Source organism: Phalacrocorax aristotelis, chromosome 2, assembly GCF_949628215.1.
Source record: "Phalacrocorax aristotelis chromosome 2, bGulAri2.1, whole genome shotgun sequence".
Taxonomy (NCBI): domain Eukaryota; kingdom Metazoa; phylum Chordata; class Aves; order Suliformes; family Phalacrocoracidae; genus Phalacrocorax; species Phalacrocorax aristotelis.
This window is the reverse complement of record NC_134277.1, coordinates 75333350-75351842: the sequence shown is the minus strand read 5'-3', so window position 1 is coordinate 75351842 and position 18493 is coordinate 75333350. Positions and strand designations below refer to the sequence as shown.

The 18493-nt window shown below is 42.2% G+C and overlaps 1 protein-coding gene across 4 annotated transcripts in view; it reads right to left on the bottom strand.

Annotated features, from left to right (window-relative positions):
- The window catches only part of DUSP22 (dual specificity phosphatase 22), a 92076-nt gene that overhangs the window by 23235 nt on the left and 50348 nt on the right, over positions 1–18493 (bottom strand). For all 4 annotated transcript variants that reach the window (XM_075084153.1, XM_075084152.1, XM_075084150.1 and 1 more), the window contains exons 2-3: positions 14273–14306; positions 6034–6116 (exon numbers count right to left, since the gene is read on the bottom strand). In XM_075084153.1, coding sequence (XP_074940254.1) covers positions 6034–6042 — 9 coding nt within the window. In that variant the 5' untranslated portion in view covers positions 6043–6116; positions 14273–14306. The remainder of the gene's footprint in view (positions 1–6033; positions 6117–14272; positions 14307–18493) is intronic.

Below are 18493 nucleotides of genomic sequence, written 5' to 3'. Positions count from 1 at the left end.
AAAAAGTAGAATTCTTTATACCTGGCCTGTGAAGTATTTTTATTTTCAAAGATACAGTTCATTTAAGTCGTACTGGCTGCATAAGCTAACAGACTGGACAAGAAAGATGCTTAGTTCAGTCAGCAATTAGCTCTTTACCTTCCCCACCCCTCCATCCACCTACCATATCAACACTTATTTAGTCAGTCATCAATTCAGGAAAAAGAGAAGGAAACCACTGGTCTGGAGATAGCATGTACCAGATTAAGAAGATATGCTTAATGGCATCAGAATACAAAGAAAAAAATTAAATAATGTCCTCTGCAGGTGCTCTGGTTAACTATGCAGAATGAGGGGGGAAAAACATAAGCCATAAAGCTAGTATTTTAAGAAAGTTAGAGAAAAAGAAGAGCAAGTGTTTCACAGGCATCACAGAGTATTTTCTCAGCAACCAGAAGACATTATTGCAACCTTCAAAAATCTCCAAACAGTGCTTTAGGATCACACTTATTTTGGAGAAGAAATCCCACAAATGGTAAGACTTGAAACAGAACCATGTGATACATGAGTATCGCAGAGACACAGATCAGCTGTTCACATGAAATGGAGATGCCTAAAACTTACACCAGCTCTGGTACTGAACAGAGAGAGATTACAATACCCCCCAACCCAAAAAATTGTGTATATTTTGTTGGGATTTCATTTATTCATGCTTCATCCAAATGACTTTAATTGAAACTATCACATATACTGATATACTCCTTCCCCATCTGAAAAAACCAACACACTAAAAAGCAAAACAAATATTTCATAGCAACAGAAAACAAAGAAAGAAAACTAACATTCATATAGAAGCAGCACACATGCAAAATCCTACTCTTAATGCAATCTGTCATTAACAGAGTGAAAAATGGAGAGCTTTTGTGGCAGAGGACAGTACAGGAATGCCCAGGTAAACTCTCGTTGATTTAAGACCTACATTACTGCGATTGTTACGACGTCTCCAAGATGAGTGCAGCATACAGAACTTCCTGCGATGCAGCAGTGGTCAGTCTGACAATGATAATGCTATAAATAAATTAATGCCAAAGGACTCCACAACCACAGGTGACTGGTAACAGGATTCATACATTTACTAGATCAAACCTCTGGTGCAGGTCAAAAGCAACAGTAAAATTACTAGTAACTGACAAATGTGTGGTGGACCGTGTGAAAGAAGCTGGTAGTTTCAGTCCATTTCCTGATTGATGGACAGGTGTCTACAATGCACACAGTCACCACAACTGGCACCTCAAAGCATCTCAGATGGACCAAGGACTGAAATGCTCTGACTAAAGCGCAAAGCTCAGAGACCTCTGTAACCCAGCCTTACTTGAATCATCTTCCACACAAAAATGGAGCACATGAGAAAATCCGCTGTTGCCTCTGGCAATACATTTCAGCAACTACTTACCCTCACGGTTAAAGCCTTACTTACTTCCAGTCTGAATCTGCGTGACGTCATTTGTCAGCCACACATATCGGCACAGTTCTCTAAGGCGGGTTCTCCGCACGGGGACCCACGGACTGTCATCGGACCATCCCTGCCTCTCTGGGACAGGCCTTGAATGACTGACTGACCACAAGACATTCTAGTACCCTGTCTTCCCCCAGGACCCATGCTGTACTCCTTCCTGCATTACACACAGCAATCACTGCCCAGTGCACCAGAGGAAGCAATCTTGCTTTGGCCAGTATTTAAGCACGTGTGTGTGTGTGTGTGGTTGGGGGAGGGGGGGAAGGGTAAGAGTGAGAATTAAGGATCCTGTAAGTTCATCCACTTGGAGGTCTGTCCCCCACAGCACACACTTTCCAGAGTGGGACGCAGCTGTTTTCAAGAAGCTGCACAATCCACATCAACATCCTATTTGGTTTGGGCCCACATTCATCTCTATGTAACATCCCCCAGAACAGGGTCAAACACCTGGAAAATCCACAGAGAAACACTCTTAGCTTCAATGGACCTGCAACCAGATTCTTCCAGGCAAGATTAACAAGAGCTGTCTTTACCCCCTTCACTTTAGTCAATTGGCACAAAATTTGTTAGACTCCAGATCTAATGCAGCAGAGTAACACCTGGCTGGTGTCCTTTGAAGCAACAGGTGGAAGAATTACCAAGATTAGTTAAAAGTGCTTCCATACTCTCTGTGGGTACTGACTGACCACACCAGCTAGGATATATGGATATCACAATAGTCACACCTTTGGGTCTCCAACCCCAACAGCTGTTTGTCCTAGCTTTAAAAACAGAGTTCTACTAAGAGAGACAACAAAGTCACTGCCAGATATACTATTATTTAAAGGACACTATAAGATACCTGTTTCCTCACCCACCTTTGTGTCTCACATTCTGAACAGAGATTTTAAAACCTGAAGTAGCTAGGAAACAGATTAGCAAGCAGGTGGCAAGACACCTAATTATTCTCCTCTGTATATGGCTTTTGTGTGGATTTATAAAACATCTGTGAGTGTTCCATGGGCAGCTATCCAAAGTGGTCTGGAGGAGCCAACTTGACTCACCAGGGCTACAGCCTCTGTGCCTCTGCAGGAACATGCATGATGCTACTGGACACTGTTCTTACTCAGGGAGTAACTTCTGTGCATCTGAAATAACAAACCTTGTTCCACATGGCATGCAGTCCTTTCTCTTGGACACATCACTAGCCACCTATAGTTTTTTCTGATGGAGTTAAAATGTGCATCTTTAAGGAAATGCTTAACTAAGTGGTTAAGATTCTGTATAACAGTGGTTTACTTCAATTGGAGTAATAGCCTTAGGATGCTTTCTAAATATAAATTATTTTCAGGCTTGGTTTTATTAGAGGACAAATTTCCTTGAAACAGTTTATACAAAAAGAACTAAGGAGCAGTATTGCAATGTAGTTCAGGCCAGATTTTGGCAAATTCTTTCCAGTCTAAATCACTTGAAGTCTTACAAAACAATTCTGTGTCTTGTACTTAATGCAGGCTGCCAGTGTCTAAAGGTATAAAAAGTCTTAGAATCCAACTGATTTTTAAACCTACTTTTCCCAGTTATTCTAGTATGAATGTACGCAATAACTTCCTACAGCCAAACTTTGATTATGAGCCATCCATAAATCAGACATCCATGAGGGTTTGTAAATGATCATTGAGATAATGTGTAAAACCAGATTTCAGTAAGAAAACATTCTTAATTTGGGTTTGTTGGTTTTGGTTGGGGTGTTTTTTTTTAAAGTTACTTCAACAGGCACACACAATGAAACTTAAACCAATACAACAAATATTTCTGTGAAACACTTCAATCATTTTCTAGTAAGCAACATATATCCAAACACTGCCGTATATAAAGTACAGAGGAAAGCACAGTTTTTAAAAGGTACTGTGAATGTTTTAAACACAATCAAGTAAAAATGGTCTGTAACATCATAGAGAGGAGCAATATTGTAAGTTACTAAAGTAGAAAATAATTTTACAATCTGTAGCAAGTCAGTGTTCACCACATACTCTGACATTTGCTGTTATTTGTTGAGTATAGCATTCTTGAGCATAGACAATGAAACAAAGATGGTCATTTTCATTCCCTACCCACCACTATCAGCTTGAAGTACTGTATCAGAAGCATCATTGCATCAAAACAGCCATTACTGAAACTTCAAAATCTGACAAGCAAGATATGGGTAATTTGCCACCTCTGAGAGCTAAGGTATGCATCCTTATTCATTTGTTCCAGACAGACAAAAAAGGGCCAAATTCTCTTCAACAACATGTTACCGCAACTCTGTTGAGTTTTCAGTATCTAAAAACACTTACCTTCCATGGCTTGCACAAACTTTAATGCAGTATTTCCTGTAGGTTGACTAGGAAATACTTGAGATAAAATACTGTTAGCAAAAGGCAAATGCAACTACTGCAGTCCCAGAAAGGGTAGCTTTTTACAGACGATCATCATTCACATAAATACCCACACAAAACAGGGAACCTCAGGAAAATTCTCATACCACTGCAATTCCATGTTTAAACATCTGAATAACATCAGACAGATTTCTGAACACAAATGTGAGCCCTCACTTTCCACAAGTGCAGTCTGGGAGAAAGGGGAAGAGGGAGACATGTGGGGAAAGCATTCCCATTTGACTTCAATGGACTTGAGAACAAGCCCCAAGCACAGTGCAGACACGCGAGCTGCACACAAACCTACCTACAACCTGGCAAAGATGTAAATAACAAAGGAAGTAACACAACCTAACAGATGTTTTCTAGGCCCTTCTTCCTAAACAGATGCATTTATTTGGAAACAAGCAACTCAGTAAGACCACGAATGATAATTACCAGCTCAGCTCCCAAACAGAACTTGCAATCCTTCCACTACTTCATGAACTGAAGAAAAGGTTTAACAGTTGTTTTCCAGATTACCAGCACATAAAGAAGTATATTGCATGCTGAGAAAACAGAAGGCATAGCTGGAGAAACATTTTAGATGCACAGGTGAATAAAGCAAGCCCATCTTCAACCAGCCACTACTTGTTTCCCATGCCGCTGTAACTTTTGAGACACTATTGTGAACCAGATTGGGAACAGATCTGGGTAAATATAATCCCTCATGTCTTTTGTGGGGGTAGCTGGAGGAAGAAATGTTGACTTGGTTATATTTAACCCACAAAAGATCCCAGATCTATTTACTATGCAGCCCCACAAACAGATGCACCACCACAAGCAAGGAGGCAGTGTGTGGGCTGCCAGAAGTACCACCACCACAAGAAACGCTGGCCTGAGGCTGCAGCTGATCTGTGCCATAATTAGTCTTCCTACTTTTCTAATCATAGTAAAACAAAGCAAACTTCTATTCATTTTAGATAACAGCACCCTAGAGGAAATATTATGTCTCCTTACTCAGTATAACTGTTTCTCTCCAACTAAGAGCAGGCTTGAAATTCAGTATGTTTCAGACTCGACGAGCATCAGGCATAACAGAAGTCAAATGGGTAGTACAATAAAGTCAACAGCTAAAGCTCTGCTTCAGCGCACTTCTCAGTTCAAGGTCAACCCTGAATTCACTGTTAACTTGATTTTGGTTTTAATTGTGACATACTAGGGACACCTTTTGTTCAGCTTACCTACTGACTTGCCTGGGAGAGGTGGAAAATCTGTAGTTTAAGGAATGAATTCACTAGAGGCATTTTACATGAAGAGAATGGAAAGCAGAGATTCCCAGCAGCATCTGAGGGGCAATACCAGCAACTGCCCTACCCACTATTTTGCCGTATTTAAAAGTGGAATGCAGGAAAGGGACAAATAAATTTAAGGGGACAACAGTTCCCAACATAAATCAAATAGCAGGATTTTAAGGTGTAACAAAGCCCAGACAAACTCCCCTCCTTCCAAGGTAAGCTGAAATAAAGAAGAAAGCACAACAGCCCAGCACAGGAGCCTGATCCCAGCTCTTCCACTGCTCAAAATGACACAGCAAGTCAAGTTATTTCAGTTCTTCAGATCAGCTCCCCTTCAGTAAAATAGGGAATAATACTTCATGTGAAAGTGCTGGAGACCTACAGATGCTCTGCTATATTAGATGTATTATATGAGGGAGCACAGTTCCTCCCACACCCCAAGCCTAAATGAGGCTATTTTACACAGAAAAGGACTGCAAAGCTTACACAACCATCTGCTATAAAGGTTCAAGAAAGGGGCCCCAAGTACAAAGGAGGGTTGGTAGTGGGGAAGGGGGAAAAGCCATGTTGTTGTTTGTATTTACTTGAACTCCACATGGAAGGAAACTTACCTTTACTGTTAAATTAATAACAGTCCCATTATTGATTGACACTGTAATTGTCTCCCCCTTTGTCAGCTAGATTTCTTGTTATAACAGCAGCAACAAAGTCTGTGACTGGATCCCAAAACTACAGCTGACAAACATTTCCACAAGAAAATCAGTCTCAAAACACCAGTTGTACAGAACAAGAAATTAACCCCAAGACTACTATAACAGTCAACTGCAAAGTAAGGATTTACCATGGAGTCGCCCACCCCTCTTACCTCAAGCATAGGGCGGGCACTGTCGTGGATTGAAAGAATGTGCGTAATGTTGTTCTTACTCAATTGCTCTACATCTCGGGCATCTGTGATAAAAGGAAAAAAAAGGAAGATAATTTCTTTAATCTCTTGAAATAGCCCATTCCCCTTTCTCCTTGTGCATGTTGAAAATCACGTATCATTGGTACATTTCTTTTTGAAGCTTTATAAAGTAAACCAAAACCCCAAATGCAGCTGTTCTAGAATACCATTATCAGAGTGGGTAACGGGAAGACACACTTCTAACTCCAAAACAAATTATATACTATATAAAGAACAAGCTTAAGTGACTCAGGAATGTGTTCTTAAGTCAGAAGTTTCATGTATTTTGCATCTGAAATATAAATCTGTGTATGCCTGTGTGCAGGTGATGGCCATCTGAACAAGCAGAGCTGTACAAGAAATAGCTTACCTCCTCTATACCCACAAATTCCCCTTTAGGAGAAATACTTTTTCACTTGGGAGATAGACCTTGTGATATCCAGGTCTGAGAAGTGAAGCCAACTGTATCACTTGAATTGAGGCACGCCAAAACAAGAACCAGATTTTTACTTCCTGCAGACTAGTAGGGAAAAATGTGCATTTAGCCAATACGTACCATAATTTTAAGTCTGAAGAGAGATAGAAATGATAAAGATATCAAACATATGAAAAAGCAAAATGCTGCAGCAAGGAAGTGCAGTTGTGAAAAGGTGGTTCCTAGACCTGCAACTAGGGTTTCAAACATTCAAAACTGGAAAGCAAACCAAGGCGACTGAAAATTTGTTGCTAGATATTGCGAAAGCATAGGTTTTGTTTCTCTAAGAAAGAAGGTAAAACATATCTGTCATCAGTGAACAACCTTCCCCATACTAAACCATTAGCATGCCAGAAAATGACCTCAGAGAACCACTAATACAGGTAAAGGTTAGTTTGTGTCCATTTACTTTTGACCTTTTCTCTTGAGAATGGCACAGTACAGCATGGCAATTACAGCAGTGGTTTTGTGATGTGAACACCTGCCTTCCAAATCTGCCCATGCAATCTGTTCACATTAGCCTGGTTGCACACAAGAAAAGAGCACTGACCACAAAGGTTTCAAACCGGCTCTCTCTAGGTACAAAAATAACAATAGCATCACCTGTACATTCTTTATGTACGTGCAAGAGTTCAATTAGCATCTCTTGCTTCATCTTATTCCACTCTACTATAAAGTTTCGATGCCTTTTCTACATCACAAAGAGGAATTGGACGTCTAATTATACTGCCCCATAGATGAGATCCACATGAGCACAATAACAGGCAATTAAATTTAAACCTAATCCAATTATGAAAGCTTCTCTAAGGCTAATAAAATGGAGACAAGAATCAAAACTGCACTGATTTCACTTGCTACTGGTCAAGCCTGCATGATCAACACAGATGCCTAATCCTTCAGAAAAGAATTAATGCAGATTCCATCTGAAACAGATTTAAGGTCTAGCTTCATAGAACAACTAAAATTTCCTAAAAATCTCAGGATGAGCATTTCAAAGAAGCACTAACATTTGCCTGGAGACGTCTCCTAATCCACCTGACCTTTAGGTTTTTTAACAGTTTATAGGCCAGCCTTCATTCCTCAGAGAACACCTATGCAGGCAAGGGTTTGGAAGCCCAGAAGCCAGCCTAAGTGTCCCAAAAAATCACTGCTTTATGCCCTCCAAAGGTTAAAGGGCAGATTTCACAGCCTGATGGCTGGAATTCACAGTGTTAATCCATACCTACCACAACGAGACCCCAGTCTCTAATTATCAGTATGACCCACATGGCAAGAAACATCTTGCCACACACGGCAAACAGCTTTAAAAGAAGATACAATCCAAATTAAATGTTGACTGCTTTGAACCAGTCTGAAAGGCCTAATGGACACAGTACAACTCAGAAGGAGTGAAAGATCCTAGTTCTTCAGTTAACTGAAGAACTGAGGCTACAGGAATTTCAACAAATCATAACTATACAGTAAGACAGTGAGATGTCAGATATTCCTAGAAACAAGCTGGAAATGGCTATCCCAGACCTACATCCCAGGGTAGTCAGCAGGTCCTCAATATATTTAGGAAACCACCATTCTAATCACAAAAGTAGATGAGAAAAAGCTTCCCAGCCAATGAGTGAATTAGCTGGATCTAACCTTAAACAGTTTACAAAGGGGAAATTCCCCTGGTTTCCCGGGCACCTGCCATAAGTCTCTACAGATACTACAGACCAAGCTATTTAAACAGCAGTACAAATGAGATGTCCTGTCACTCACAGTCTCATACCATATATTACAAAAAAATTAAGGGGTTATGTAAAGGACCACCAAAAGCCAGAAGAATCACCGTTAGCAATTCTAACTTCTCTACTGTAGCACAGTGCTGTACAACCACATGCAGGCTCACATTTTGAAATCACAGCATGAAATGCCCCATTTCCAAATTTGAAGATGAAAGAAACCTATCAGAGTCCATCTTGTGCATCTCTAAAGGGTCCCTCAAATGTGGCATTATTCTTCACAGCATATTACCTAATATTCTCTTTCATACAGTGAAATGCTTCCCAGCTGACATGGACTTGAGTAAAGCCCTTGGGAAACTCTCTCCTCACACAAAAGGACACAATTCACACTGAGGAAGACAACTTCTCTCCCTCCAAACCCATACTCAGCTTCTTTTCCCTCAGTTTCATTCTATGACTGCTAGAGGAACCTCTAACTCATATGCAGAGAGCTGCAAATACTTAATTGCAAAAGCAAGAGCAAAGTCATCAAAAATGGGACTGGGGAACAGGATAGAATTTGTTTCCCAGCAGCTCTGGGAAGCTTTACTGTGTGACTGGGGAACAAATCACCTAGCATATTGTGCTTCTATTCCCCCATGCAAAAGGAAGACAATACTGCGCCAACCACTCTGATGTAGACACATCAATGACAGAAGAACTCCAATACTAGGGCGATGTCTCAAATGTACATACCAGCATTCTGTCTTACTTTAGTATTTTAGTAACTCCATAGAGATGGAAAGTGAGGAATAAAGATTTATCCCTTTTTAGAGTTCAGTGGGAAAAAACAGCTGTAGAGTCTTTTCCACCCCTACCGCTAACAACAAAATACAAAAGCATCCTGCCAGGAATGGGGAAAAAAGCATTACAGTGATATGGGCCTGATCTGAACATTTAACTGCAACTCATTTGTGAATTTAGAAGATTAAAGGTCTCCACACAAAATAAGTGAGATTAGTTTATTTTAATTTTGTCACCTTTCTTCCCATTAACCACCTATCTTAAACTCTAGGCATCCCCCCGTCCTCCTCCTCCAAGGCCCACATTTCTGACTTTGTTGTTAGTCTGAAAAGACGGACATGCTCCTATAACACAGAAGCTACTAAGTATTAAGTTTTCAGTATAAAATTTTAGGCTATGTATACAAAAACAAGTTAAGTGCATAGAGAAGGCAAGCCAGCCCAGTACCTACAACTGTATTAAGTTTCAGTCTGCAGATGTATAGAGACTACAGTTTCATCATCATCAAATTTGTAGTTTTTAAATAAAGCAACTGTTTGTCTACACTTTTATTTTCTGCTTTGGAGAGAACTAGAGATAGACACCTAAAGAGAACCTCCTCTCTCCTCTCCAGTAGCTCAGAGCACTAAGAGCTGTTACTGAGAATGGTTTCCCATCAGGAGAGCTTTGTTCCACAGTCCAGTGATCCACACTTAGAGACACACACAGAGAAACTAAGCACGTGAACAAAACTCCACATCTCCTGTCCCCACTCACGTTATGTTCTAATAGGTATTTTGTCCCAGGCTCTCAGAAGGACCTTTCAAGAGTGAGAAAAGAGTCCAGTACTCTGTTTAACTAGAGTACTTATAAAACATCTTCCTTCAAAAGATGAACCTGAAAAAGGGAATGGTACCTTCACCCTCTCCTGTTTTCAGTACTTGAAATAAAGCCTTAGAAAAGGGAATTCTTCCCCCCCCCCCCAAAAAAAAAAAAAAATTAAGCAGCTGATAACAGAAATTAATTGGATCTAGAAACACAGCAGAACCACTTGGTGGGCACTGCCTTTTTATACACTTAGTAAGAGGAAGGGCAGAAACTTTCCCAAGACTCTCCAGCTCATCCACAGCAACACTGGACTCTTTGGGGGGAATTAAATCTCATATTATGGCTTTCCCCTTCAGATAAAAAAACCCCAAATATTCCATTGGAAAAACTTAAATCTTCCAAATATGATTACAAGCAAGCAAGGACACAATCTCATTAATATTCAAGGTAGAAACACTCTTGAGTCTCTGGTGCTCGCTACTGCTACACTTTTTGGTTTGAAACCAAACAAGCACCCATTTAGAACCTCCTATCAGAAGAAATGGTATTATTTTCTGTTTGTGCAGAGAAAAAGGCTAAAAAGCCCTGTCGTATCAGTCTCTTAGGGAACAAAGCACCTATTTTCATTGTGAGCGCAGGTGCCTTTCAAGGGACATCAGGTTTCCAAGTCCAGAAGACATGTGGGCATGCAATCCCACAATAAATATTTTGCCTTTTTTGAGGATTGAATTTCATCTGTAAGGTACAACTGGAACAACCCAAAATTTCCCACAAACTAGAGGTGGGTAGAAACATTAGCTTCCTCTTTCTCTTCCCTCATTTTTCTCTCTTAGCCCCCCACCCTCCCATTTGCAACGAAATAACTCCTCCTTAACTTTTACTGAAGAAGCCTGATAGCTGTTTCCTTCTGGGCTGTCAGACCAAATTCAGTCTTGGTATTTTCGTATGGACATCTGTGGTTCTTCTTGAATTTTTCTGCCCTCTAGCTGCACAATCTCAAATACACTCTCAGGAACACACCACAGTTTTAATGTGCTATTGATGAGGAGAATCACAGTTATGATCTTATAAGATAACAAGTACTTAAGCACATGCTGAAATCTATGCTTTTCCAGGGAGGTTTTCTGGAGACGTGCTCAAGTCCTGTGGACTTAGGGGGATTTCAGCATATACTTCAGTGCTTTCTATAACCAGGATTACACATAACTAAGGTAGAAAGATCCTAAGGTGGTTACAAAAGCCCCTCTCATTCTATGTGCCCAAAGGTTTGTGCCACAGCAGCAGCGGACAAACCAGAAGCAGCAAGCTCAACTCCCATTTCTGCCACATATTTATTTCACAAGTTTTCCCTCGGGCCTCAGTTTGTCTCCCAGTCAAATGCAGAGGAGCTTGCACTTCCTCCCTCATGGACTGTTTTTGAGTCGATTAGGCCTAAAAAGACAGTAAGAAACCCTATACATGAAGTAGAGATATTGCTTAATATTGAATAGTAATTCCCCAATCAGAACAACCGCTGAATACCTTCTCCAGACAACAGCCTTTCAGGAATACAGTGCTTAACATCTTTAACATCCTGCTTTCACTCAGCAGGAAGGTGCCCACCTGGCACAACTGTGCCTCCTCCCAGTCCATCAGTGTCCCCAGAGGTCTCCCATGCAGCAGGGAGACAGAAGTGTGTCTAGAACAGCATTTTGACCTAGCTTTGGAAACCCTGCCTGCCCAGGTTCCCCAAAGTCACTGGAGAAAGGAGGGAAGGCTATCCTCCAGAGGGCAGATCAGAGCAATTCAGAGATATTCCCCTGACTCACTTCTGAGGGGCTCAACTCTTCCCACTGCACAGAGACCCAGAGGGTGCCACGATTCCTCAGCCCTGTGTCAGGGTGAGATGCACAACGCCAGGGATTCAGTGTTACTCTTACTGACGAGATGCAACTTCATTTAATTCACGCTATCGGTCTCAAGCTGAAGAAATAGGAGACTGCTCAAAGGTGCATTACAGGAGTATCTAGACATTTCAGCTGCCCAAATCAGGATCTCTGCCCAATCCCAACTGTATATGCTGCTGAGTATTTCTCAGTCAACAATCCCCTTTATGGCAGTCTCAAAATTCATTAGTCACTTTTTGACTAATTGCCACAAATCAGAGCATGCCCCAAGAACATGGTAATCAAACTCCTCCAGAAAAATACACTGGTGATTAACCAACAGCCTGTTCCTAAATGGGATGACTTCACTGCACAGAGAGCTCATTGCAATTGCTCTTAAGCAGTGAGGCCCAAGGGGGAGGGGGGGTAGTGCTGGGAAGCAGGGGATGCAGAAGAAAAAAGATAGAATTCTAAAAGTTTGCTTTTGTATTAGTGAAGTACTGTAACACCAATCTTTTCTTCTCCAGGTACAGTAGCTAATTTGAGATTATAACAACAGATACTCACAATGGTAGAACACAATGATTAAATGCAGTGTGAGCAAAGGTCATAGCAATAAATAAATGAACATTTTGTTTGTGTTTTAATCAATTTAAAAAGCAGACTCCATAGCACAAACACTGAGATTAAAGCCAACCCATCCTTACTCTCTTTTATGGAGGTAGCTGAAGCATTTCAGCATCTGCTTTTTTTCAGCTAGACTCCCAGAAACACTGCCCACTCACGCCACCTTCACATGCACGCCTCTAGCTATGCATAGAAGTGACCTGACATGCCATTTGAGGACCATTTGCAAGGTGCACAGCTGAGTGGCCAGAGCAGCACAAGCAAGAGGGTCGCAGGCCCAGCATCAGCAGAGATGCTGACTCACTCTACAACCGTGGCCAACTCCCCTCAGCTGGTCAAACTGTTCATCAGCTGAAAACAGGTCTGCACCAAGAAACAGATGCTCCGGCTGAGTTTCACTCCCCTGGGCAGACTGTCAAGGGCTTACCACCAGGACAGCCACAGCGAGGGGGACAGATTGAAAGCCACATTCTTTGGGCCCATCCCACCAGACAGCTTGAAACCTAAAGGACTCTACTATCAAACATCCTCCCATCCCACCCTCCTCCTAAATTACTTGACAAGAAAGGAAAAAAAAAACCAAAAAGAGGAAGCAACATGGCTGTGACAAAGTTAGTTAATTTTGTCACTGGCAGATGCTGTGGTCCATCCAAAGTGCTTTCAAAACCACCCTCCTTATTTTCCTTTTTTCCTGCTTTCTTTTTTCTTCTTTAATTACCTATTCCCAACAGTATAAACTCACTTCCATCCTCTCTTTTTCCTCACCACGGCATCATAACTCCCTCTCACACACTAGCCGTTGTACTTGTGTTTGCATCCCAGTGTGGCAAAGGGCAGCTTTTAACTCCACAGGTACCTCTGGGCTGCCTCTCAAGGTGATCAGCTCCACTTCCCAAGGGGTAGGAAGCGCTGGACCAGCAACAGGGGTCAGCAGGTCCAGAGGCAGGTAAATAGGGCAAAAGCCACTGAAATCACAGGTTTCAGGATGGCCAGGGGGCAGGGGAGAGGAACAAAGGGTGGCACAAGGCAGAGAGGAGGTGCAGCACTGTCTGAATCCAATGCAGATGCTGTCCAGTCTTAATAGACCAGCTGTGGTATCAGTCAGACCAGGAAGGACAGGATATCGCAGTAGCCCCTATGAATCCTGTTTTGCTGTTGTACCGAACCATAGGAAATGCAGGGTCTATATGTATCAAAACAACTGTACAAGCACAACGGGTTTGCTTCTGAGTAGGGACAGTCAGCTGGAACTGATGCTGACAGAGTGCTTTGAGAACAAGTAATTTATTTGGATGTCTACATAAAGTTTCCTGTGTTTTCTAAATATAGTTCTGCCTTTCTATACACAAAAAATAAGCCTCATGCAAAAAGGAAAAACATCCAGAGAGTCTTACATCTGCCACATGGACAGCACGAGTATCAGTGGTCAGACAGCAACCTGCAGACCTATCAGTCTCACAAGCAGCGATAACAGAACTCTTTAGCAGTTGTTATAAATAACCAAAATAATGAAAGCAATGAGCAGGAGGTATACTAAGCCTTTACTTGTAAGGAGGGCTTGAAATAAGCCTTACAAAGAATCTGCCCGGTTCACAGGCTTGCCTGCCAAGCAGAGGAATCATTTAAGGCAGGCCAATGTTTAGGAATTCCAGCTGAAGCACGCTCCAAGGAGATGGTATTCATTTTTCTTTTCTTAAAGTACTTGCAGCACAGCACACCGATGAGAAAGCAAACAAGTTCTTTAAGTGCTACCAGGTAAATCCATAAATGAAGCAAGATTGGGTTAAAGAAGCTGTAGAGATGTCAGAGAATTCCATAGGCCTGCAAAACAACACCTTAAGACCCCTGCTAAGTAATCCTAGAGATAATGATAAAACTAGTCTTACCTTTAAAGTTGCCAATGAACAAGCCAGGCAGAATCTGTGAGAAAGAAATATAGTATCAAATACAGATATCTTGTGGTAAGACAATTTGACAAAGTTCAATTTGCATACAGGATGGAACATACTACTTTAGCAGACTATTGTCAAATGCCACCTAAAAAGTGCTGACAACATTTTGTGTCTCTCTGCAACCTTCTCAAACTACATTGCTCTAGGTATGCCACACTTTGAGAGCGCTCGTTGACAGCTGGGGGTTGTTAATCATGGAGACTCTCACATACTGAAGGCTCTCCAAGGATAGCAAAAGTGGCTTACAAATACGAAGTGGGCCTCACAACACACCCCTCCCCCTTGCCCCCCCCGCAGCAGGATAAGAGTTACCCTCATTTAACTAATGGTGAAACTTCATACAGAAAAGGTGATTTGCCTAGGGTTGCTAAGGAAGCTGGACAAAACATTGCAAAATTACATCCTTCAAGTCTTTCACGGGGCAAAACCATGCAAGTCAGGGCTGCAGCACTGTGGGGCTCTTCAACAGAGGAAATCACTGCAAATAATGAGTTGTGTGTTCACATAGAAAGAGAATTTATGAAAGTCTGAGTTGCATGTTTCTCTCCCAGATCTACTTACTCACCCCAACACTCCCAGAAGCCTGCATAGGTCTCAGTTATAGGACTTTCTTTAACCGGGGAGTTTCAAGGTCAGCCTGAGCTGAGCTTGTGCAGTGTGAGGACACGTGCACGCACACACATAAAGGCAGGTGACACAGCAGTGCTACCCCTCCCACCCTCTCATAACCCCCGCAACTTGGGAACAGCAGTAAGGACATGAAAAACCCCCAGGCACAAACACCCACATTTTCTGCCCAAGACTTTTGTTCTCTGCCACCTGGGTCTCTGACCCACGCCCACATCCTTTGAAGAGACCAGAACTGTGGTGGTAAAACAGTACGATCCATTTTTCTTCAGTGCATGCAGAGCATACCACCAATACAGATATGTCAGCGCTGACTTCCTAGAGCCTTAGCAACACCCAAGTGTCACCACAACAGCAGCAACAGTCTCTTGGGCACAGCTATTTAAAGGGAAAACTCCACCCATTTTGCTCGGTCCAGCAGCCGCGAAGTTCCGAAAGTCATGAAGGACTTTTCATTGGGGATTATCGCCCTAGCCTCCATTTCACTGCAGCCTTCCTGCTGAAAGGTGACCCAGCTTACCACGCAAAGTTTAGCAGGCCAGCAGAAGGGCCTGCAAAACAGCTTCTGATCTGCCTTAGGTCCAGGGCTTTCATCTGATAAAAACATCATGTTCAGTGTTATTTATCTAGCCTTGCAGAAAACAGAAAGGCTGCAGCACTCCTCACACTCCCTGGAGCTTTGGTTTGTGCAAACATTCCTCCCTCTGAGCCCTGCTGGGTGATCTCCCTCTCCCTGCCACATCATGCCAGGTCTAACCCCAGGGCTCAGCTCTGCCACTGATACTGAAAGACCGCTTCTCTGGGACCCTTGCTGTACCCTGGACTGCTTACAAATTAAGGGCTGCTTGACAACATCAGCTAGACAAGAAAATGGTTCATTAGTCTGGTGCAACCAGGCACCTCTAAGTTTTGCCCAGATAAGCTCAGACAGATTTCTCCCCTTTCCTCCCCTCTTAATTTGTAAGAATTTGACATTCGTACAAAGGCAGCAAAAATCAGCAGAGCAGTTTCCAATGCCAGGGTATCAAGCAGGGAAAAGAACCCCTACAACATTCCCCTGTCCCTTCCCGCATGCACAAGACTCGTGGTTTCATGGACTGATTCATTATTTTAAGCACACTTGATGACTCTGCTAGAAGTGCAGCTCCAAGGCCACCATCCCAGGCTAGGAATCAGAAGCCAGTAGCTGCTCCACAGAGCAGAGTACCCAAGGGCCGCTGCTAAGGCCCAAATTCTGCAAACAAAAAAAACATGAAACATGCTCTAAAGCAAAAGGTAGTCAAGTTATGAACAAATTTCACCAACCAGATCACCCCAGCCAGCTCCCTTGACTTAAGCTTAAAAATTTAAAAAAAAAAGCAGCCTTTCTGATATTTTTAAATAGCTGTCTGGTATTTCTTATCTGCAGCATAAATCTCAAATCATACCACCACTACTGTAGACTATGGCATTTTAGACTCCAGGACATTATTTCTGCATCAAATATGTACTCTCAAGAGAGGATAAAAGCTTAAATTCTAGTCACAGTCATTAAGGTTAGACATTATAAATTACAGCTACCAAGAAACACCGGGGTGTTGCAAAAATTAGGCTCCCTAGATTATCGTTGGCTAAGGAGGAAAAATCTAGAAGTTTGCATTTGTGCACCATGAGGCAATGTTGTACGCTAGATAGGAAATTAGGACACTGTGCAACCAGGGACAGATGTTACCCATGTTGTCCTAGTCATTCTAGAAGCAAGAAACATTACTATGGGTGAAAGCTACCTGGAAAGAAGTGAATCTTCATATCGTGCTGACTAATACTTCAGCACTAGACTACGGCTGGGAACTTTCAGCTGTGTCATCTCACACCGCCTTCAGTAACTGCAACTCCAGGCCACACAAAATGAAGGCCGATGGCTGCTAGGGGCGTGTGAGAGAGAAGGGGTGGGAGTCAGAAGAGGAGAAAAATAAGGTGGTTGTTTTTGTGAACTTTTCAACTACTGCTTTATGAATAAAAACAGTAGCCTCTTTATATCATCCGAAACACTGAGACAATGACCACGGACTAAATAACAGATGTAGAAGAATGCACAACCAAGCAACAAGGACACCAACGCCTGTCTTCATTTATACCTTGCATGAGAACAGCTCGCATTCTCCACCTTGCACAAAGGCAGAGCCCTGCAATGGATGATAGTTGCTCCAGTTGCTCCGCTTCTTACCAGTCCTCTCTGGAAAATGGCTTAAAGGGCTACTTTGCTGCTGTTTCCTATATAGACACATGGTTATAATAAAGCATCTAACTCCTTGCCCAATGCTGCTTCTAGATGTGCTAGTACTGATGGGCGCTCCGGAGAGGTTCATCGTACTTTCTGTGGAGATGGCCAGGTGCTGTAGAAGCAGCAGACAAGCCTACCTTGTCCAAAGGTACAGGAGAGTGTCACGGGTCAGAGAGAGGGATTCGGGTCAGGGAGAGGGATTCGCTGCTGATGTGAACTGGCACAGCTTCACTGCCTTCCATAAAACTGGTTTCATCAGCTGTAACTACCCACATTGATTTACATTTCTTATGAATCAGCTCCTACAACGAGCAGGGCTTATCTGTCCTTTTTGTAGAGATAACACTCAACTCACCCCTTCAGAAAAGTTTGTATGAATAACAGGCAGTTAACTGTAACAGAACTAACAAGAACTAAAACCCAGAAAAAACCTCTTCACTAAGCATATCCTTTTCACAGATAATCAACTCTAAGTACTACAATCTCTTGTCAGCATCTCAGCCCCTAGACTTCAGCTCCTGGAAAAATTCTTTGTAATTTTCAGCCAGAGACTTTGACTTGTATTCAAAGTTCAAGTTGAAGTTAGACATTAAGCGCAAAGGCTAATCAGGCCACCCAGACAATTTCCTAAGTCAGACCCCATGACTCATCCTGTACTTAAAAGATATAAAAAAAAGGCACTAACAATTAATAGCAGGTAACTCAAACACTCACTAGCCAATTCTCCTTCTCTGAACAGAATAAGAAGGGTATTTATGAACCAATGGGTTCAGTTTAATTTGGGAAAAGTCAGGAGGCTTGGGTGGCCTTAAGGAAAAGAACTAAGCACAGCTAATTTTACAGAGAAAACTAGCAACAAAAGACAAACCCCTCCTAAAAAGAATGCCAAGCCTCCAGCACTAATGGCCACGTAAAGTCAGGTGCAATCGCTATTTGCTACGAAATACATCAATATCATATGACAGAAAATAGGAGGGGACCATGCCACTAAGAAAGGCTCAGCATCCAAGAGCAGCCACAGCAGCTGTAGCAATCTCTGGAGCTTTTCCTTACCATACCCACTACAGGTCACCGCTAATCCTCTTTCCTTGGCACCAGTACAAAGAGATTCCCTAAACAAAATAATCCGCCATAGGATAAGCTGCTTATTTTCCCTACCATCCACATATAGCTCTACCACAAAAAACACACTTCAGTTGGAAACTAAGGCAATTTGTACTGACAGACTATACTACGTCAAGCAAACAACCCCCACTGTCGGCATT